A 21,840-nucleotide genomic window follows, 5' to 3' on the forward strand; every position below is an offset into this window, starting at 1 on the left:
AGTCCCAAACAGTTGCACAGGCCAGGGTGATTTAAAAGAGTAAATGGTTGCGCTCTCTTCAACCCATGAAATGTCAATATCAACACCAGCACTGATGTGTTTCATCACACTACAGTCAAATGATTTAGTTTACAGCTCGAAAAACATGTTTACGTGTGCGCTGCACCTAACGCGAGCAGGTGTACACATGAACCAACCGCTGAAAACGAACTGTTCCCTCCCAGTTGAGAGTACGACGCAGTGAACGTGAGCCCCTGAGCGACGGCCAGCAGCTCAAACGGCCAAGAGTCAGGCCCGGCAAGGTCAAGACTAATGCTGATCCGTGGACCAGTTAGACAGACCAAAAAGTCTTTGGAAACCAGCGTTCATCAAGAAATATAAGCAGAGTTTGGCGTGTCTGTCAGAGCGACAGCACTTCCGGTTCCTCCCGATCACGCGGAATATACAACGTTCGGCAGTGTTTTAGCTCAGTGAGCGTGGCTGCGCACTTGGAGCCCCCGTCAAGCACTGAGCAATTCAGTGAACTTTTTTAACGGACTGATTCTTGCGATTCGGGACACTGTAAAGACCTGCTCCGCACATCACTGCTCGAGGCTTCCCTGTGCGCAGCCGCCGCGCTAGCACCTGCCATTAGCCGGCATGCGAGGTGTGTAGGGAACATCTCGAAATTGTAGCTGCAGAAAGTAACCTGGGTTACAGGTTTCCCCCCTCTAAACTGCCCGAGTCTGTGCATGTACATCAGTCACGCCGCACCATCCACCACCACGACTAAAATCTCAACATGTGGGAAACACTGCTTGTGGCTTCAAACAGTTCAAACAATTAATCAGCAATGAAAACAATTCTCAGCTGCAGCCCCAAAGATAAGTGGTTCAAGTTAACAAAGAAATTTACAATTGATTTTAATTACCAGAGACTCTTTGCAACATGGTGAACTTGGTTGGTGATCCAGCCTTGATTATATTATTGGATTAATGTTAGTGATGCATTCATGTATAAGCAGCATTTTAATGTTGCATGTGGGGGAAATAACCAATTTTAACAACTTAGATTGACACAAGACTTTTAGAAAGTTTAATGGCTGACAGTGATTCATATTTTATAAGTTGATCATATGTTTTCATGTCAAATCTTAATTTGCAAATGAATTATATCTGCCAAATAAATGTAGTGGAGTATAAAGTGCAACATTTCCCTCTGACATATAGTGGAGTAGAAGTTTAAAACAGCTTATAATTATCACTCTCAATTAAATTATGCTACAAGTACCTCAGACACAGTTTGAGTACAGAATTCGAGTAAATATACTTATTTTCCACCACTGTCGCAGTTATAATGACACGCTGCAAGAATGCACCGAGAGAAGCACTTCAGGTTTAATTTTTTTATTTTAATAAAGGTTTTTAAATTCAAATGCATCTGTAGCTGAGAAACAGTAAAAGCTGAAATGCAGACAAAATCTGTAGGTTTCATGTTTATGTTCATCCGAGAGTCATCAGTTTGCCCACTCACATCCCTTCTGAATATCTTCATAGAGTAAACTTACATCTAACCAGGTAACCAAAATTGCAATTTCAGGGAGGCAGAGGTTTCCACATGAACTTTATATATGTATTTATACAAAACTGTGAAACTGAAGCTATCAGGGTTCAGTTGCTGTTGATGTGTGGCTTTTCAGGATGCTGTATATTGTTTTGGCCACTGTTGTAGGCTTCACTGAGCTGGTTAAGGTCCCTCAGCAGGCCTGCAAACTGCTCCTCCTGTGAGCACATAGAAAACAGCCATCAATATGTTTTAATCATCTCATTCATATATGCAATTGATATGCTGTATACTGTCAATGAAGGGGTTTCTGCCACAATACTTCCATGGCATTAACCCTAGTATTATGGAAAAGCTGCATCGAATGTGACTGTTTACAACAGCATGAACTGATTTTACTTTAGGTCATTATCTTTTCAACCACAGAACAAGTGAAATATTTAAAAGGGCACCAAAACAGCTCTCTCTCAAATTAATTTAATCTTGGGTTTTTTTGTGGGTCCAAACAATAATGTATTTATCTGTCTTATTACCTTCCATATTGTCCCAACTGATAAAGCAGCGATAATGCACATCGGTTTGGGCATGGGACACATATAGTGCAATTATTTTCGGATTCAAAACAGTTTTGTTTGAAGTTTGAAATTAAATGCTTTTCATCTAGAAGCTGCAAAAATGTCAACTTCAAACTCAAAAAGTTAGGCTATGTATAGTAATGAATTACACAAGCATGCTCAGTGTTTGATGGTTCTACAAAGCTGTTTTGACTGAAATGAGGTTGAATAGATTATAAGTGAATTGTGAGACGAACTTCTCCTTTACAAAGCATGAGAAGTGCGTTTCACTTCATCCCTGCTTGATAATTGGATTTCTCTCTCTTTCTTACCAGTACGTTCATTCGCTCTGTTGCTGCAAAGGCAACACTTAACTTCCTCTCATCTTCCTCCCTTTCTTCCTCTATCACACCCAGCCTGTGACAGACACAGAGAGAAGAGATGCCCACATAGACAAGAACAGAACACTTCAGTTACAGATGATATCGAAACATAAAATAATTGACTGATAATTAGTAATGACAATTTAAACACATCTTAGCCTACTGCTCTCTGCACCCAATCCAAAAAAGGCAATCAACAGCTTCATTCATTTTTATGAGACTAATTAAAGTTATAAAGTGTGGAATACACAGATTATGCAGACTCAATACACATAAACGCAGGCAAAATTAAATATATTTTTGCTTGAACACTGAATACATTTGCTGACAAATGGAGCATGCACATTACTGTTAAACTCCACAGTCTTACCTGAAGGTGGCGCTGGCGAGCTGCTCCTCTCGCACAGCCAGCAGATTCCGGAGCTCGTTCACCTCAGTCTGCAGCATTGCATTCTGGTCCTGGCTTTGGATAATAAAGTCCTCCAGGCGCTTTGCCATGTCGAGCTCACATTCCGTCACCTTCTCTATCCCCAGACGAAGCTCTGACAGCTCTTGAGCATGCTGGTGTAAATTACAAATTGACGTTTTATAAAATGGGGTAGTAAAATCATACACTATACAGCCAGAATTAGGTCACTTCAATGAATAGCAGGTTTGACATACCCTATCCAGTAAATTGAACTCCTCATTCTCAATCTTCATCTCACTTGACTCTCTGTTGTGGATGTCTTTGATCCAGGGAACTGGTGCAGGTGGGCGTTTGATACTGGTTCTCTGAAACAAGATGAAAGATTGTCTACATGGTTCCTTCTAATTAACCAGACAAAGCCATCAATTTGTCTTTATTAACATAAGTGTCAAAAATATGTATATTATGGATTTTAAAACATGCGATATTTCAATATAGGCTACTAGAAACAGGTGAACTATTTATTGCAGTGGCATGAGCACATGACCTGCTGAGCGCAGTAGCCAAAATAGCCAAGATAGGCTCACTTTTCCTCTGTGTACTCACAGTATTTGGTGGTGAGATAAGTGGCTGGTTGTTCTCCATCTCTTGTTCATGGTCAGATGTTGGCAGAGCTTCAGAACTTCTTTGCCTCTTCAAAGCATGTTTTGCGTGACCGGGATGTCTGTGTGGAGCACTCTGAGTTCTGGTGACTGGCTTCCTCATTCTCCTTCGAGGCCTGCCATCCCTGTTGAATGAATGAATAAATATATTAATTATTGAAGTACCATACATCAAATGATGGCATTTGGAAAATCTGCAAATCATTTTAGCAGGTAAAACTATCCTATATCTGTATCGTGGACTCTGTGTATGTTTATATCATGATTTGAGTAAAGGATACCTTCCAGCCAGGGTTGTCTAATAATAATATGACAGAGGCCTCTCACCTTAGAGATTTATTGCAGTAAAACATAGTGAAATGGTCCTTCTTTTGCACATGGTGCATATTATATTAAGATTCTTCAGGAAAATCTTTGACTGATGTATGGTTTTAACATCAAATTGAACCCCCCCCCCCCAGACCTTTCTGACATTGGATTAGGGAGGACTGTGTCCCACCATTTGTTTAACTAACTGACAATCCAAGACTCACACCCACTTCATGGGGGGATTAGTCAGCTGTGTGAAGGTGAGAGAGGAGCCAGGGTTTGAACATCTCTCTCAATATCTCCTATTTCATTCTTGACACAACATTTGTTTCTTTTTACATGTGGACAACTATGAATGCTTTCCAGGAGAGACTGTTATATTGAGCACCATTATCCACATATGTAAATGGATGGACTTGCTCTGATTAAGCATAAAAAGATCCTTACACTGACTAATTTGAAAAGGCCTTAATTACCAGTTGATCTACTTCCAACCTCTACACAGGGTCATGAGCTCCGGGTAGTGACCAAAAGAATAAGGTTGTGGACATATGTGACTGGATTGGGTGAAAAACTCCTTGGCATTGAAAATAACCATTTAAGGTTATTTCAGCATCTCAATTAGGATGACATGACAGCTCCCTATGGCTGTATTCTGGGCAGGTCCAACTGAGAGGGGGCAGTCTGAAATCACCTTCATGATAAATGACATCCAAAAAGCAACATTGGCTGAGCCCAGTAGTACATATTGTGGAATATGATAGTAATGCTATCATACCCTTCTCGCAGGCCTTTGGAGTCAACAGGAAGCTGCTGGAGGGATGACTGGTGAGGGCTGTACTTGCCTAAGTCTTTAGGAGGAACATACATTGGCTTGGCTTGTCCCATTTCGCTGCAAGAAAAAACCTGCTTAAGTAACATGTAACAACACCATGTTCAAGTTTGTAATACCTCACTCATTGCTGACAAGTCAAATAAGATATAGGCCTTAAACATACCTACTAACTATGATCCGAGGTGCTTCAGGGCCAATTGACTCTGTTATCTGGTTCAGAATTGAAGGCAGAGGGTGCAGCTTGTCAACTGTGTCCTGAGGAAGAAATGAGCTGCATCTTAGGCCCGAAAGTTATTAAATATGTCATCAGTATCTTGATACCATTTATGGATAAGAAAATGGCACTAATGAAAGCTGTACATGCAAACATCACTCAGAATGTATTCAGCTGTGCCTAACTACCTAGTTTGCAGTGTCTAATTGCACACTAGGTCTCTATCCAGGTAATATCTAGATATAAATCACATTTTTACCATCAGTTGGCAATTTTAGAGTTATCCTGTTAGGGCTGTAATGGTACTGTATTCGTATATGTCACAAGCAATTTGGTATGTGTAATTCAGTACATGACTTTTTATGGTTTGGCACACCCTATGAACTGTCAAATTTGCCTGTTACACTCTAATTAGGTCTATGTCTGATAACATAAATTCTAAAATGCCATTGCAACCTACATCTGGTCCACTCTGGATCTTAAAGGTTAGGGTTAGAGTTAAGGCATCAGTATTCCTTTTCAGAAGTGCTTGTAGGATGGTCGTTACAAATGGCCTGGAAACCAGCACGCTATGGCAGTTTTGTCCCCTCTGCCATAGCATCGTCAAACAAAACACCCTGGTAACTATCATGTGTAAAGGTGCTATGTATACAAGTATGTGTGCATAAATGTGGGTGTATCCTGGATGGATGTTTTCTTGCATATAGTTACGTAGGGAGTTTATTGTATTTAAGTAACCTATGTGTTTATGTGAGGCTCTGTACAGACTGTGGCAACAAATTTCCTTGAAAAAAAGAGAGTAAAGAAACTATCTATCAAATAGCTATAGAAACCCCATCCTCCCACACCTTTCCGACATCAGAATAGGGATGTCTGTGTCTGACAAGTACTGTAACTTTCCAAAACCAACAATCCAACAGTCACACCCACTTCATGCAGTGATGGGCCACGAGTACTGAAGTGGGGTGAAAAACAGTAGGGTTTGAACCTCTCTCTCTGGCTCCCATTTTTGTTCTTTACACAACTATTTCTTACACTTTTCGTGTTTACAGCTGAGTTGAACACTATGAATGCTTTTTGGCAGAGACTGTCTAAAAAAAGTGTCATCCATAAGGGGGTAGCCGAGCCAAAAGTGACTGATGTTTCGGTATTTCCTGTGTATGAGTCTCCAAATTGGCTCACGGACACTGGAAACTATACACTATACAAAACAGTCTCGAATTAAATCATACACAAACTTTAAGTACACGCAAATGATTAATTCTGCAAGAGTTACATAAGCCTTTACAGCTAACTACCAAAGTGGACCCATTAGTTTTCCTACCTGGTCCTTCTGATAGATAATGTCTACCAGCAGGCCATGGAGCACAGCCAAGCGCAGAGGCAGATCCACATAGCCATCAAAGGAAGTCATTGGGATTTCGTTGTCTAGACTGGACACTGTTTGGAGAAAGCCTCTCATTCTATCCCAATGCTGCTGCAGGAATTCATTCATAAAGAGCATGTACTCTTCCTTTTCACCAAACCTGAATGGGAACGAAAGATTTAATTTATTTAAGCCTTTTCAGGTAAATGAAGAAGATGTCATCATTATCATTTCTAGAATACATGTTTTTTCACTGTGTAAAAAAGATAATTTGATGTACACAACTTTGTCTAAGCAGATAAGAAGCTGCTCACAGGGTGAAGTTGGCCAAATTCTGGATTACTTTGGCAGTTAAGGTGAGGGTACGCAGCGTGTTTGGCTCTGGATAAGGCTGTGTCAGACCAAAAAGAGAAGGGCTGAGGATAGCAGGACATAAGAAGCGAAGGAAGAGGGAGGCAGAGATTAGACGCTGGCCAATCTCTGGTCTGCCCTGGTCTTCACATAGCTCCACCCAGCTTGAGAAGATCTTGTTTAACTCTTCAGGAAAGGGTCTAATGGCAAGAAACATGTCAAGCATTAGCATTGTGAATTCCATTCAGTATTGCTAGCCTAAACATTTATTATTTGTTATTATCATGTCTTTGTCTATGATGAGCTCTCTTCTCTCACCCATGGATCTCAGTAATCTTCTGCACCACCTCCTCACAGGCTTCCTTTAAGTGCCTCTGGTTGTTTGACAGTTCAGAGGCATGGCATTTACGAGGATCAACTTCACAGTTCTCCACAGAGGCATAAAGACGGGTGATAAAGTCTCCTGCAGTGAAAAAGAAAAGCACAGAATGTGGCAAAAACAAAGCACCAACCGATACAAATAACAGGAAGCCATTTTTACCACTGAGCTGTCCTACCTAGTGTGTCAATAAGGTACTTTTGGCCAACAAGCTTCATATATTCATCTATGGCTTTAGTGGCCAGTGTGTTCTCTCTGAAGATCAGTGCCTCCTTCTCTCCGAGACGCTCCACCTCTGCACTACCCAAATCGGTGAGGAACTCCTGAAGCATACAAATTCAGTTAAGAGAACGTGTTATCATTCCTTATTATTATAATTATTCTTTTTCGTTGCATTTTTCAGATTGAGTTTGATTAAATTTTTTTTTCTTTTTTAATTTATGATGCAGTTAGCTCATTATTCACCTTGGCTTTGCCGATACTCTGCAGTACATGGACCAGAGCTCCTGCCAGCTCTTCCTTCTCCTTGACATTCAGAAGTGGCTCCAGATTTCTGCACATTTCAACATAATCCACCGTCACATACTCAGCAAACTCTTTGTATTTCTCCATGGGCAACACCTGCAGATTCTGGAAACGGGCCTTGATGCGAAGTGAGGCCTGCATTCCCAGCATCTCTTTGTTCCCCGCTGCACCTGAGGCCTTGTATGGTGTGATTGGATACCACTTCTCCTGATAGGTCCTCCCTTGGATATCAGCTAAAGGTATGGCCACACTCCCCATTGGGTGCAGGCTTGACTCATCTCGGGAATGGCGCTTTTTCTTGGGGTCCTCTTCACGGAAAAGGTGCAAGGTGATCTGGGAGACGCAGGGCAGATTGTCTAGCTCAAAAAATTCACCCCAGAATAGTTGACACCCTCCAGCCACACCTCCACTGGCCCCCAGGCCTCCTGAAGACCCAGTAGAGCTGTCCCCTGCCAGGCTGGAGCGGTTAGATGGCTTGCCGACAGCTCGGCTACTGGTGCGGGCAAACAGGGTCCCGTCCAGGTGTACCTCACAGTAATAGCGCCGTTTGGGTGGCAGATCCTTGGCTTCATTTACCCACAGACTCAGGGAGTTCTCTGTGCGCTCAATGTTGTCCTTTGAACATGGATGCATTAGGTATTTTTATTAGCATTTTGATTTTGATTGACAGATTTTTAGAACAAATTGCTAATGAGGCTTACCTTATTGGGCTGGGCAGCCCGTCTCAGGTCCTCAATCCAACGGTCTCGTTCGGCAGCTGAGGAGCAGCCAAAGCAGTGGGTGTTCTCAGAGCTTATCACCTTTAAGTACATTTAAACCAACAGGACACTGTTAGCCTTACTGGGATGGAAAGTTTCTTTTGTTTGATGCAATGGAGGGCACCATATGATGTTCCCTAAGGAACCTGAAGGAGCAAGCACACGTCAAAGTCTACCTCAAAGCAGTACTTCTCCCCCAAGATGGAGCTGTGGACCGGCCTGATGACAGTGCTGGTGTCTGCACTCAGATCTAGACTCCCCACTGGACTGACTGGAATTGAAACAGACTCCCGGGAACCATAGTGCCTTAAAAATAAACAGTTGAAAAAGTCAGTCTTAAACGAAATGATAAAATTAAGTGTCAAATACCATGATTTGTCGACGGTAACACGATTTATTTTAACCTTTTACTATCTATTGTTCCATCAATGGGACACCAGCACTATGTAGAACTTTCACAGACCACTGGTACTATGAAAGGTGATAAGATTACCTGTACATGTGATAAATATGTATTTACAGATTAGAGTCTCAGTCAGTGGTAATTTTCAAAAAGAATGCCTTGTAGATATTACATTTATTGTGATTAAATTTTGTACAGATATCCATGGTGCCCAGAGGATGAGGCCTATGGATTTTGCTGATCCCCTGGCTCTTCCTCTTGCGCCAGCAGGTCAATTATTTCACTTATCCAGTGAAAAAGCTCAACTCTAATACAACAACGTCTATCCAGCAACTATTAGATGAATCCCCTTGAATGTTGGTACAGTCATTCATGTCCCTCTCGGGATGAATATGTAATAACTTTGTTGATCCTTTAACTTTTCATATGGTGCCATCATCAGTTCAAAATTTCATTTTTCCTATACTTTGGTGTATGACCAAATACTGAGCTTACAAAACTGATGACATTCCCATCATCCTCTGTTGTAGTTTGTGTTTTGCACAAATTAGTGAATATTAGCATGCTAACATGCTAAACTAAGGCGGTGAACCTGGTAAACATTATACCTGTGGAACATCAGCATCTTAATGTTGTCATTGTGAGCAAGTTAGCATGCTGAAATTAGCATTTAGCTCAGCCTCACAGAGATGCTAGCATGGTTCTAGACTATATTCATTAATTGCCACCCCAAAAATCATTTCAAATCTGATAATCTGGAGTACAGAGCATGTGTCAGTATTTATGGACTGTACTGTCTTTGACTTTACAAACACAGTGTACTGTACCTGCTTCCTTTGTTTAGTCCCATTGGGTTTAATTGGGTGTTGCTATTTTTCTTGGCCTTGTGCTCCAGACGTCGCTTGATCAGTGCCTAAGGGTGAAGAAGGCAAGCATGGTGTTTGAGGGCAATTAAGTATAACATCAACAGGAAATGTGGGACTAGTAGAAATATTGTTGTCTCTTATGTGTAAAATACTCACCCTCACACCACCATCTTGGTTCTTTGGTCTAGGGCCACCTGGCAGGCCCACGTTGTCAGGGCTACATTCTAAGTAACAGAACAAAACAAACACTTTGATATTGACAATGGACAGATAAAGTCCCTGTTATGTCCTTGTTTTCCGATATTGTAAAACACATGTTAGCTTGAAAAATATAGTTTCTTTCTGTTTAGGGTTTGCGGTCAACATTTTAATAATTTGTTTCCAGGCAACTGTTTGATTATCACTCCCTGACTTCAAACCCTTTTCTCAAAGCTCCTAACTCTCCGGCGCCACTGGCACTACTCATGTCTGCATTTCAATTTCAAGATTAAACTCTCGAAACATTAGCCAATGCCACAATATTAGCTAATACAATCAGATAAGCCCACACAGGATGTGGTTTTTAGCTGGAGCTGAAGCAATCTAAGTAAAGTTTACTAACTGTACATACTTCACTAGAAGACATTCTTATTAGTGAAAACTATTTAAAACTTTGCAGACAATAAAATCAGAAAGTAACACTCTGCCATGAATTCCCCTGATCTTTGTCTTCAGTGTCACTGTTTTTAACCCTTTGGGTATAAGGTAAACATATCTGTAAAATCAAAGATCTGAATGTACAAGTTTACAACACTGAGTACCGTCAGATAGATTTTCACTCTCTTTTGCTTACCCAAAGCCCCACCACAAACAAACCAGCGTCTAAATCCCATCATTTAGTCTGCAGGTGTGCCACAGTCTCGTTACTGTGATCTCTGTCCCTTTAACATTGCCTCCTCTCTTCATAAACATATGATGAAGGTGACACCGAGCCAACGAGCCAAAATCAATGCAGGATCTGCTGCAGCACAGCCTCTGAGCCTCTTCTGAGCAAAAGTGGCAGGGTTGAATGGAAGCCGATACTGACTGTGCCCTCTTTCTGTCTACAAGCTTTCATTGGACTAGAAGAACACCCAGACACGATGCTATCTTCCTCAAAAAACGTAAAGGAAGTAATTTGTCAGTCACTCGCACGCATAAACATTCAGCCATTTCCTCTGTGACTGTCTACAGAATTATAGTTAGTGTGGCTGTGATGTCAGTAGCAGTTATGCTGGTCATGCTTGTTCAGTTTCCTGATGGTTTTGCTTAATGTTCACTACATTTTAGAATTTTTAAATTTGATCTTTATTTTGCTTAATTTATATACAATCATACTGTATGTATATGTGTGTGGGGGGGTCATGTATTAACCTGTGTCGATATCTACAAGGTTCTGCATGCTGAGGTTGGACAGGCAGCTGCTGACGCGGTTTCGGGTCCACATCGTTGGCTGAGAAACACACACACAAACACATGTTGTTATTCTATCAAAATAAAAAAACTCTGAAGACTTTGTGCTCTTTACAGGGGAAGGGTTTATTTAAATTTTGCGCACGTGCACTGTTTCTGCAGGTGTAATAGACTTTTGATGAACCATGGGGAGTTGGTGAGTGGTGTGGACGTGTGTGTGTGACGCTACCTCTTCCTCTGGGGATATGAGAATTTGCCCATCTTCAAGGATACAGTTGCTAATGTCCCATAAGGGGACCTCCTGAGGTGGGGCCCATTGTAGTCGTGGCAGTTCAGTGGGTACAGCTTGTAGCGCTTCAACCTCTCTCACATCTGCCACACAAGTAGACATGTGCACACACATACATTAATATTCATCACTACACAGCTTACAGAGACGTGACACTGCTGTAAGCTTAATATGCACAAAATGCAATTACATACTAAATACATTTTGCTAAATAAATTTCCTTTATAATATATAGATCTTGCAGGAGCGTAATTGAAGGCACATGCTGGCCCTTGTTTGTTTTTTATTTTTGGTAATTATGGCATGATGGCACTTATCTCCCACAGAACTTTGCCACGCCCATTAGTCGAGTTGCTGGGGATAAGATGCTATCGTTCTCTTTTCATGACACACCAAGATGAGCTGAACACATCCTGTGGTTTCTCTGTAGTTTTGTCTTGATGTACACGTCTTTCAACATGTATTTGTACGGTGCTTCAGATTTAAATTTGCTCCTTTTTAACCGGCCTCATTGGCATGATACTTTAGGTCTTTTGCTAAAGCATAATAATGTATACATTAACAAACAGTTAAATGAAAGTATAGGATAAATAGATCATAAATTATTGTTAAAATAAATATCCATTAGTCTAAAAGAAAAGATAAAGAGATGGTGTCAGGAAGTGACATTTTATATAATGAACAAGAGTTTCTCCTTTTTTATACATTTTCGGAAGATTTTCAGGATCAGAGAGCCATGTCTACCTCTCTCTCTCTTACATTGAGATGATTGTCGTTCAGTCTGCATGTCGTTGTCTGTTTTTCTGTGTCTGTGTTCAGGGAGTATGTCATAGTATACTTTCAGTTGACACCCAAATTTGTAGCATTTTTGTGTGTGTGTGTGTGTATGTGAACTTTGGCTAGGTGTAATTCTCTGAAGCTGTCCAGAGGTTGACCAAGGTTTCTGATGTAACTAGATGAACGGTAAGCCAGTCTCCGTACCAGCTGACTCAGGGAACTCCTTTTTAATTTCAACTATTGTATTGGTATGCAACAGGTAATTTTTTGATCTCTTTTAAGGATACTTAAAAGCAAAAAATGTTGAATAAATGTTTTCTTTTTCTTTGTAGACTTAAGGACTCTGTGTGTAGGGTTTTAGTTGGATTTCTGCCCCATTTTAAGCCCTCATTTTGTTATAAGGAACCACACACCCCAGTGCCATAACATTGCAGTTGGTTCAAGAACAGATGAATTTTTTTCTAAACAGTTTTTGTAACTGATATTGCCTTAGCTTCGAGTTCCTTCTCAGCAGAGCAGACGTTTCCTGTGGGAGTGGTTTGTAAATGTAGGTAAGTGTGGTAGTTGGTCTGTTGTTCTTCTTTACAGCTATTTCAAATTTCCAGTTAATTTCTCTGCAGTTTTTCCGTTATTGGAAAGTGATGCTTTTTAGTCTTTGTCACGTTCACCGCCAGGGTCTAACAGTAATAATAAAAGAAGATTTGGGTTCTGCTAAAGTCTTTTTATTTCCAGAAACAATGACCAGATTGTCTGCATAAAACTGACACTTAATTTCTGTGTCTAAAAACGCTGGGTCCAGTAATGTCACTGGTTTGATTGCATGCATTTGAAAAGGGAAGGGCTGAGATTACAGCCTTGCCTAATGCTTCTTATATATTATTAAAAAACTCCCTACCACTCTGTTAGTTTACAAAATGATCCTTTATGCCAGACTGAATCAATTTTTTTTATAGCTCAGTAAAAGCATGTTACTTTGGATTTATTTTGTTTTGATTTTTACAGTACATATTAAGAGTGTCTGGGTGAAAAATTAATCATATCTCGAGGTTTTTAAATCTTGAGTTGAGAATACTAGTAAGTAGCTTCTTGAGATTTAAAACTGTGGTTTCAAAGAGACTACAAAAAAATCTGACAAGTATACAATCCTGACACTGAACATCTGATGTTACACTTTTCCACTGTCTTTGGCATTGGACTCAAATAAAAAAGTTATGGGAAGCAGTGAGAGAGAGCATTTCCAGGATATATTATCCATACAAATACCTCTAGACCGAAAGCTTTTCATACTAGGTTTATATCCAGCCGATCATAACATTAGGAGTAGACAATATTTTTTTTTTTTTTAGAAATAGGTGTATTATTGGCCAAAAGAGTTATTGCTCTATCATGGAAGAGGGCCGGTAGGCCAAGTATGGGTAAATCAATATCTGAATTATCTACGACCCTTAGAGAAAATTAGATATGCTATCAGGGTAATAATTCACAATATCTGGGGTCACTTCAAGTGTTAGTATCTAGAGAGGACAGACTTAGGCCGTATGATGGAAACACCTCGGAATAAGTGACCCTCTGCAATGTCCAAATCTGTCAAAAGGCTGTTTTTTTTCAGCATTTGTACATTGGTGTAGATGTACTGAAACATATCCTTAAACCTATTTGAGGACTTTATTGTTGTTAAAATCAACAAAGACACCACTGGGCAAGAAAAAAGGAGCTTCTTGAGGTTACCACTGATGCAGCGTCCTTTGTATGGTCGCTGGACCAGATCACACCATCACTCCAGCTTACAGGGAGTTTTTTTTTTTAACAGAGATTTTCAAAATGAGTTATCTCTGATTTGAACATACGCCCCACGATAGTTTTTACTGTTAAATAAGTTGGTAAAATAAGTTCCATTTTTTTCAAGAATTTAACCTCAGAGAATCCTCAGTTAATTGTAACTGTTTCTGCAGATAATGTCCTTTTTTGTTCTTTTAATTTTGATACCTTTCCCCCCTTTAAATTCCCTTCCACTGTTGTCTTGTGTTTGCCAGCTTCCCCTTTAGGTTGTTTTTATGACTGAGTTTGACCAATATGACAGTAGATGCTAAAATAATCTTAACAGTAACACATCTGTATTTATCACGTGTCATTGTGAAGAAGGTCACACATACCCCATCGACTCAAGTGCGTCACTGATCCTACATAAGGTCAAAGGAAATCATGCTCGAACCACATGGGGTAATCGTTTTGATTCGTGAAAATAAAATATTGCTTAGTGCATCTTATATGTTGGGATTCACATTTACCATAATTTGATGTGTTTATCAAATCATTCCAAATATTAAAACAGTTGTTTAAATTCCATTTTTGTATCATCTCACATTATACAGGTATTGTGCTAATCTCAAACATGAAATTGGAAGACTAATAATGAGGAATAATGTTAAAATAATTTATAGGATACAGATAAGTACTTTCAGATAACATGGCATTACCTGTTAGTAATTCCGGGTTGCTGCTCCGAGTCTGCAGCCTGGGCCTCTTGAGTTTCTGGGAAACAGTCCTCAGGTACTTTTTTAGGAGTGCCCCTCCACCTCCTCTCTGTGAAGGGTCTGCGGAAGTGACCCTTGAGGCCTCTGCAGCAGCTGAGGATGAAGCTGCATTTGCTGAGCTGGCTGCGCTGGAGGAAGGGGACAGGGTTCCAAACAGTGACCCTGGAGGCTCGGACAGGGCCCTTCTGAAGGGGTTCTTCCTTGTTCCACCAGCGCCTTTATCTGGCTTGGCTCCATCTCCAACTTTCCCACTGGATGAATTTCTATCTCCAGATTCCTCACTCAGGGCCTTGCGCCAGTTGTGCATCTTGCTCCATTTGTTGGTGGAGGCCTTCTGGGTCTTATCAATTTTAGGTGTGGGAGTAGCTGCTCCTACTCCTTCTTCTTTCACCTCATTGAGCATTCCCTTGGAGCCAGTATGCCACTTGTACGTATTGAGGGGGTCGGTGGTGTCAGATGTTTGTCCTGGAGGAGGCTCCACGGGAGATTCCTTTTCCTTGTCTGGTGATTGCTTCTCCTCTGATGGTTGTTGAGCTGCAGGCTCTGAATCTTTCTCCTCAGTGCCCATTTCAGATTTTTAGGGTGTGCGACTCAAGTTTCGTCTCTTCTCTCAAGGATGCATCAAACAAAATTCAAATACCTTCACAGGAGACCTTCTGGTTTCCCCTCTGAGTTACTAGTATCTTGGAGATTGTTGCCTGTCTTAAGGATGACAAAATCGTTCCTGCCTGCACTTGCCCTATCTTTCTGCTTCTCTAGTTTCCTGTCTTGCAAAATGTTATCCGGCAACAACATGCGCCAATGTCTGTGTGTGGTTGCTTTGCTGCAGTGCCTCACTGCTCTTACTCGTGGGCTGTTTACTTCCTCATGAAATGACACAGAGAAGTGCACCTATTTACAGAAATGTATTTTTTCTGCGCTTTATGTTTTCACTTAATACTTCCCTTCTTCCTCACTTGCCATTCTGCTTTTATGGCTAAGGTTTTCCTCCATATGAAACTCTCTCTGATTACCCCTTAAACTTAAATATGACCCAGGACTTCTTGAAGAAATCAGCTTTTATTCGTGGTTTAACTTATAGTTACTCAAAGTGCAATTATCAGCTCCACCATCACCTCACAGGAAACCTGTTCATCTTTCAGCTTTTGAGTCACCTGGTCTGTTGCACTATGAGTATAAGAAATGTGGTTTTACAGTCTTAGTTCATTTAAATGATTGAGTTTGAAGGACAACATCTCTTGTCTAACAAAAATGAGTAATATGGCATGGAAGGGTGTAGACTCAGTTGACCATGACTAATACCAGAACCATGATCAATAAAGCAGACTGAAATTATACATCTGTTGTCAGCTACCCATGGGACTATCGACTGCTTACTGTTAACATCAGTTTCCTGTCATAGCGAGGCTGCACTTCCTTTGGTTTGTCAGACTCTGAAAACCACCTCCTGCACTCATGCTGCTCTCTGCTTGTAAAACACCTGCAGGATATTTCGGTGTCCTACTGGGGTGAGATGTCACCACTAATGTCAGTCGATGCCTGATGGTAAAATACGAGTGGACAGTTGGTTACTGATGCCACTGCAACACCCTGCAGATTACATTTCATCTCTGGATATTCAAATATATAAGCAGGATTGTTAACTACTTATTTCAAAACGGCTTTTTGTGCCTTATTTGATTCCCTGTTTAAGTTACTTCAAAGTATGCATATATGCGTATAGAAGCAGTTGTATAAGACTACTGGAAGTTACATTTTTGTCTTGTTTTATTGATGCCCTCTGGTGGCTGTGTTTTGATATTGACAGTGCTATTGATGTGATATTGAAAAAGTGCATTAACTTTAGAGCTGCAAAGACTGTCAACGAATTGATTAGTTCATCGACGGAAAATTAATCAGTATCTATTTTGATACTCGAATAATTGCTTTTGTCAATTTTTAAACAAAAGGTAAAAAAAAAAAAAAATGATTCCAGCTTCTTAAATGTGAGAATTTGATGCTTTGTATTTGTCATACATGATGATAAATTGAATAGCTCTGGATTTTTGGACTGGTGGTCAGATAAAACATGCCATTTCAAGACGTCACCTTGAGCTATGGGAAACTATACAGGGCATTTTTCACTATTTTCTGACCTTTTTCCAGACAAAAAAAATAAAGGAATGATCAAGAACATAATGTGCAATTATGAGAGTAATCATGAGTCCCTAATTGGCCGCATATATGGCTTGTATCATCCTAATCAAGTCCAACAGCAACATTTTTCTGTATAGTCTAATTAAAGAAATGATTCTCTAGCATTGCTACAAAGTAAAATGTTGTCTCAGAATTTGATCTTTAACTTTATCTGTCTTCCTTTTGCATTTGCTGATGGTTATCCGTAACATACCATGAATCATTTAATATCAAAAAAGACGGAGTCTACAGCCTGCTGTTGACTCTGTGAGGCTGTACCTACTGTGTAAGCACAGTGGTCCTTTGAGCCAAATGCTAAAACCAGGGTGGATTCACATAAACAGTTCTAAAATGCTTATGTTTTGCAGGTTATTATGTTTACTGTTTACTCCATTTTGGTTTGGCATGTTAGCATGCTAACATTCATTAATTAGCACTAAACACAAAGCCGAGGCTGATGGAAATTTCATGAGTTTTGCAAGTTTTTGTTCATAAACACAAGTACTGGACAGATTAAAATTTTGACCTGATAATGGATGTTGCTAAAAAGTTAAGGGATCACCAAAGTGATCACAAATCATTTTGTGGGAGACGTGACTGTTTGTACCAAATGTCATGGCAATCCATCCACACAAGCAGTTGAGACACACAGTATCACTAAAAACCAAGAGTGTCAGTATAGGATACATTGTCAGGGAACCATGAATGTCTGTACAAAATTATGGGCCAATGCATCTGTTAAATTTAGAGATATTTAACTGAATAAGGGAAAACTCCATTCATCAGATATGGACATAGTTCACTAAAAATATCAAGCTCATGGTGATGCTAGAGGAAAGGTCAGGGGATTACCATGGTCGCTGGACCATGAATGTACAGAATTTCATTGCAAATGGCACTCCATGTCAGTACTGCCGTTTCAAGAGCTCTGCCGCTAAAACATAAATTGGTTGATCTCTTAAGACTTAATGACAAAATGCCACCTTTAGTTTTTACCTTAATGTTTGTCACTACTGTAGGATGTGAGTTCACAGCAAAATATAAGCCCAAATTTGTGAGGAGGGTGAGTCATCTCAGCTGGAAGGAAAAATACAACAGTTTCTGTCTTGGAAAATAAAAAGTACAGCTGGGTTAAATGTGATTTGTTCTACTTCTGCTGTGGAGAGAAAATGGAAAGTTCATCATGCCCTGCTAACACTTAGTATTAAGGGAATGTCACCTAAGAATGTGCTGTGTAACTAAAGATACAGAGGATTTGAGATTTGGGGCTTGCTGAATGGTTCATAAAACCATAAAAAAATGTTTGCTTTTTTATTTAATGTACATGTTTATCTTATTTGGATAATTTTGTGAATCTGGTTGCTCTGGCTATAAATAAGACATGACCATGTCAGTCCTGTACGCTCTGGCGAAGCCATGTTGTTGCTTAAACTTCAACTTGTTGAATAAGGTTCACATTAAAACCCCACTATTGTAATGTATATAAATTAGGTGAGTTATTTTACCTCATGATTTGCCCATTTACATCCTAGATTGCAATTTGTTGTAGCTGCAGCCATCGCCCAGTAGAGGATACTGCACATCCATTGCAAATGTTGTCAAGTCATAAAGTAGATCTTTTGTCTTTCTATACAAACATACAGTATTTTCAGTTTTCTGCTCTTCAGCGATTGATCCAATGTGGCTTATCACTATTTGCCTCAGATGCTACTATCATATATTTCCATAAGAACACATGCTCTTGACCAAACTCAGCACAGCTAGTGAGACTGACAAAGTATCAGCAGTGGTTGCCTGTTTTCACCTCTGCTAGATTTGAGTCTAGGACATAGTAACATAGTATTTGCCTTTAGCTTGTTCACGTCACTTAACGATGTTCTTTTTTTATTCCCGCTCACTGAAGGTGACGTTCACCTATGCTGATTTCATGGTAAGGCAACGAATGGTGTCTTACTCTGTTGTAAACGATTCACAATGGACCGCATTCTCATCCGCCGCCACTGCTGCTAAACCTCTTACATAATGAGGAAGTGAGGGTATTTTACGCCGAGAACTAAAGAGAGGCTTATAAGCCACAACAAAGTGGAGACATGTTTGTGCAACAACAGTGGAAAGAAACACTCATGTAAAAAACACATGAGCTTGACATGAAGATAATTTTTCAATAAATGTTTAAGTACAAAAAAATTATGTACATGCCAAATTAAGTACTTTTATATTTGACTGTTAATGGATGAACCACTTAGATGGCTTTAATATTTTGTGTTTTTCACTTCATTTCAGTTGTGTTTTTTTTTTCTTCTAATTTTATGCCTTGTATTATCATACCATGGGGTACTTGCAAGGTAACATGTACCTTAACATTTCATATTTAAACTCCGTTTGAATTTTGGCCGTAGCCGAAGCCCTGCGTTTCAAGTGTCTAAATGAGTTCGTTCATACTGTTTATAAAATCAAATCAAAAATATTTACAGCGATACCATAACTATCAGATTCCAACAACAGCAGCAGGGATTACCTGTGGCCTAAAATGACTTACGCTGTCTCTTTTTTCACAAGGTGTTTGGGGGCTTGGCACCTCGGCAAGGTCACACACTTTTGAGGGCAGATGAAACCAAAGACACTCTCCCGTGAAAGAAATGCAACTCTGCCATTGGAACTCCATTATCTTTTCAGTAATCAAAGCTCCGACCTTTGATCCATACCTACACAAATAAGGCTGTAAGATATAATGTTTGAAAAACTGTACACCAGTTTTACACACAAAGGTTAGTATACCAGTCAAGAGGAGTAATGTGCCGTTAAAACCGTTGTACAATTTCCCCTGTGGCTCTGAGGGAGTTTTTTTCCTATCTGAGGAAATAACCTGTGTGATGTCATCTGGGGGTGCTCTCCCCATACTCCCAGCCCAAGTTCAAGAATTATCTGATGCTTCAATTCTTGCTCCAGTTTTTTCCCCCAAATTTGACTCTTATGAGTCTCCCAACTTCATGGAAGTGCAATTCAATGTCGCTGCACTGGTCCTTCAAGGGAGCAGGTTGACTTCAAGCCATTCCCACCTTCTGTTAATGCACAGCCTGATAGGGAATGTGACTTTTTGGGTTACATGTCAGTCTCAGTTGCCACATATTTTCCCTCCTTTCCCCTGACAATAAAAATACAGGCCGTACATGCATCTGTTACCTGACGCGTAACAGACACAAAGCACTGCGCTGGAAACACATGGTATTAACCTGGTGAACGCTGCTGAGCTGGTTGCATAATAAAATTACTAATAAACTGTGCACTGTGTCACTAATGACTGCAATTGTAGTTCATGGGAAATTCTTTGAAATAAAACTGTAATCCCGTGATTTGAGGGCTAAATTTGGCTTTGGCGTTATCTTCTGCACTGCTCACAGATGACTGTCCTTCACTGGAGCAGATGTGGTCAGGCAGTGGATTTTTATGAACGCATCACTGCGCTGCCCTGAGAGGTTTGGGGGGGGGGGGGGGGGCACTGAGCCCAGGACACGGGGAGGAGCGACGGCATCACAGGCATGAACGAGAGAGGTGGATACAGGAGGGATACAGTCCTCCTCTGTCGACACTCCATCGGTTTTATGGGTGATTAAACGGTGGGCTGTTTCGGATACTCGATTTATGGTTCTTACCATGCCCGTCAGCGTTTGGCTGTGAGACTTGTCCGACGGTTAGCTTGTTAGCTGCTTACTCCGGCTACATGGCCAGCTAGCACAATAAAGCTAACTATTGTTAGCTGCTGGCTTCAGCTCAACACCCGGACCCGGCGAAGTGAAGAGCCGAGGAGGGGAATGGCAAGACTTCACTCGGATAGCCATTTCAGAAGACACAACGAATAACCAGACGAAACAAGTCCAGATTTCTTTAGTTCTTTGAGTCACCGGTAAGCCCCCGTTATGAGATTTATGTCAAGTTGGCAATTTGTTTGATTAGCGCCAGCTCTCTGGCTAGTCTCAGTTACCCAGCACTGTTGTGTAAGCTAACGTTAACAAGTCGGCGTGGCGATGTTAACCACTACCGAGGTGATTGTGTTGTTACAACACTACCTGCTGTTTCATTTTACATTTTCATTTGGAACTAGAAACATAACACGCAGTGATTCAGAACATCCTACTTTTCCAGGCGTAGCTCAGTTAAATCTGTTAACGTTACAGCCGACATCCTGTTACTGGGACATCAAAGCAATTCACAGAAGACGAAAACAAATGACAAAAGTGAAACCATTCAAAACATGAGGTGTTTGCTAACTGACCCAGTGCGAAAGCGTACACAAAAACGTACGTTATACATTGTTTGATGAGACTCAGATAATTAGAGGTGATTCCTAAATAGCAGTTGCCAGTCACTTCTATTTGAGTATTCAGAAAGGGAAAAACTGCTGAATCGTGTGTTGGAAAGTGTGTCATTTTAAGTCTCTAAACAACATATTCTAAAACAACTGTCTTGTTTTGACGTCTCTTTGAAGTTGCTGACAGATCCTGAAGCATGACGGTAATTACGTATGGCAGTAGCAGTCATTAGATATGTGTCTTCTAGAAAGCAATACTGTGGCGACCTGTTTGTGTTCTGTCCGTCCTTGCCCGGTTATTATTAGTCTGCCTGCCCTGATCCCTCTCAAAGTAGTGCTGGGACGTTAGCCTACACCCCTCCTTGCAGCCATGTTGCCATCACAGCATAGCAGAAGTTAAAAACATGTATCAGCATGCTGAACAAACACAGAACATGAAGTTCAAGCCGCATAATGCGCTACTTCTAAATCACCTGGAGTAAACAGAGTCTTTGATTCTTCATCACAATTTATTTGGTTCATGAAAACCTGTGTATTTGTCTGTTACTGCTACTAGTAATTTTCAGGTTGCCAGAAGATTCCTTTTATTCATTATGGTTTTACTCAGTCTCATCCTGTTTTCTAGAGTTTCCTCAAATGCTCCAGCGTGTGGAATGTGCTGTTTACATTGTAAAGAATGAACAGCACCTGTTTATTTTTTTTTTAAATTAATTAATTTATTTTTTATCTCTATGTGAAGTGGTGTTTTATATAGCTGTGAACTGAGATT

The 21,840-nt window shown here is 40.4% G+C and overlaps 2 protein-coding genes across 4 annotated transcripts in view; one reads left to right on the forward strand and one right to left on the reverse strand.

The window, feature by feature from the left end:
• Nucleotides 1–1,369: 1,369 nt before the first annotated feature.
• On the reverse strand, nt 1,370–15,369 carry rasal3 (RAS protein activator like 3). 2 transcript variants are annotated; one of them, XM_040146498.1, is made up of 19 exons: nt 14,531–15,369; nt 11,217–11,359; nt 10,949–11,027; nt 9,713–9,780; nt 9,518–9,603; nt 8,464–8,593; nt 8,231–8,329; nt 7,470–8,144; nt 7,183–7,327; nt 6,944–7,088; nt 6,589–6,825; nt 6,233–6,434; nt 4,858–4,949; nt 4,638–4,751; nt 3,495–3,675; nt 3,143–3,253; nt 2,850–3,040; nt 2,429–2,513; nt 1,370–1,760 (listed from the first exon to the last, which is right to left on the reverse strand). In XM_040146498.1, exons 1-19 carry the CDS (start codon nt 15,153–15,155, stop codon nt 1,650–1,652), a joined length of 3,519 nt encoding a protein of 1,172 aa, XP_040002432.1. In that variant the 5' UTR covers nt 15,156–15,369; the 3' UTR covers nt 1,370–1,649. The 2 variants fall into 2 exon arrangements, with proteins under 2 accessions (XP_040002432.1, XP_040002433.1); XM_040146499.1 differs by lacking the exons at nt 10,949–11,027; nt 11,217–11,359; nt 14,531–15,369 and adding an exon at nt 10,389–10,682.
• A 4,903-nt stretch (nt 15,370–20,272) lies between these two features.
• The window catches only part of si:dkey-237i9.1 (SEC14-like protein 1), a 32,096-nt gene continuing 30,528 nt past the window's right edge, over nt 20,273–21,840 (forward strand). For both annotated transcript variants that reach the window (XM_040145591.1, XM_040145592.1), the window contains exon 1: nt 20,273–20,666. The gene's annotated coding sequence lies outside the window, so the exon portion shown is untranslated. The remainder of the gene's footprint in view (nt 20,667–21,840) is intronic.

Source organism: Xiphias gladius, chromosome 15, assembly GCF_016859285.1.
Source record: "Xiphias gladius isolate SHS-SW01 ecotype Sanya breed wild chromosome 15, ASM1685928v1, whole genome shotgun sequence".
NCBI lineage: Eukaryota > Metazoa > Chordata > Actinopteri > Istiophoriformes > Xiphiidae > Xiphias > Xiphias gladius.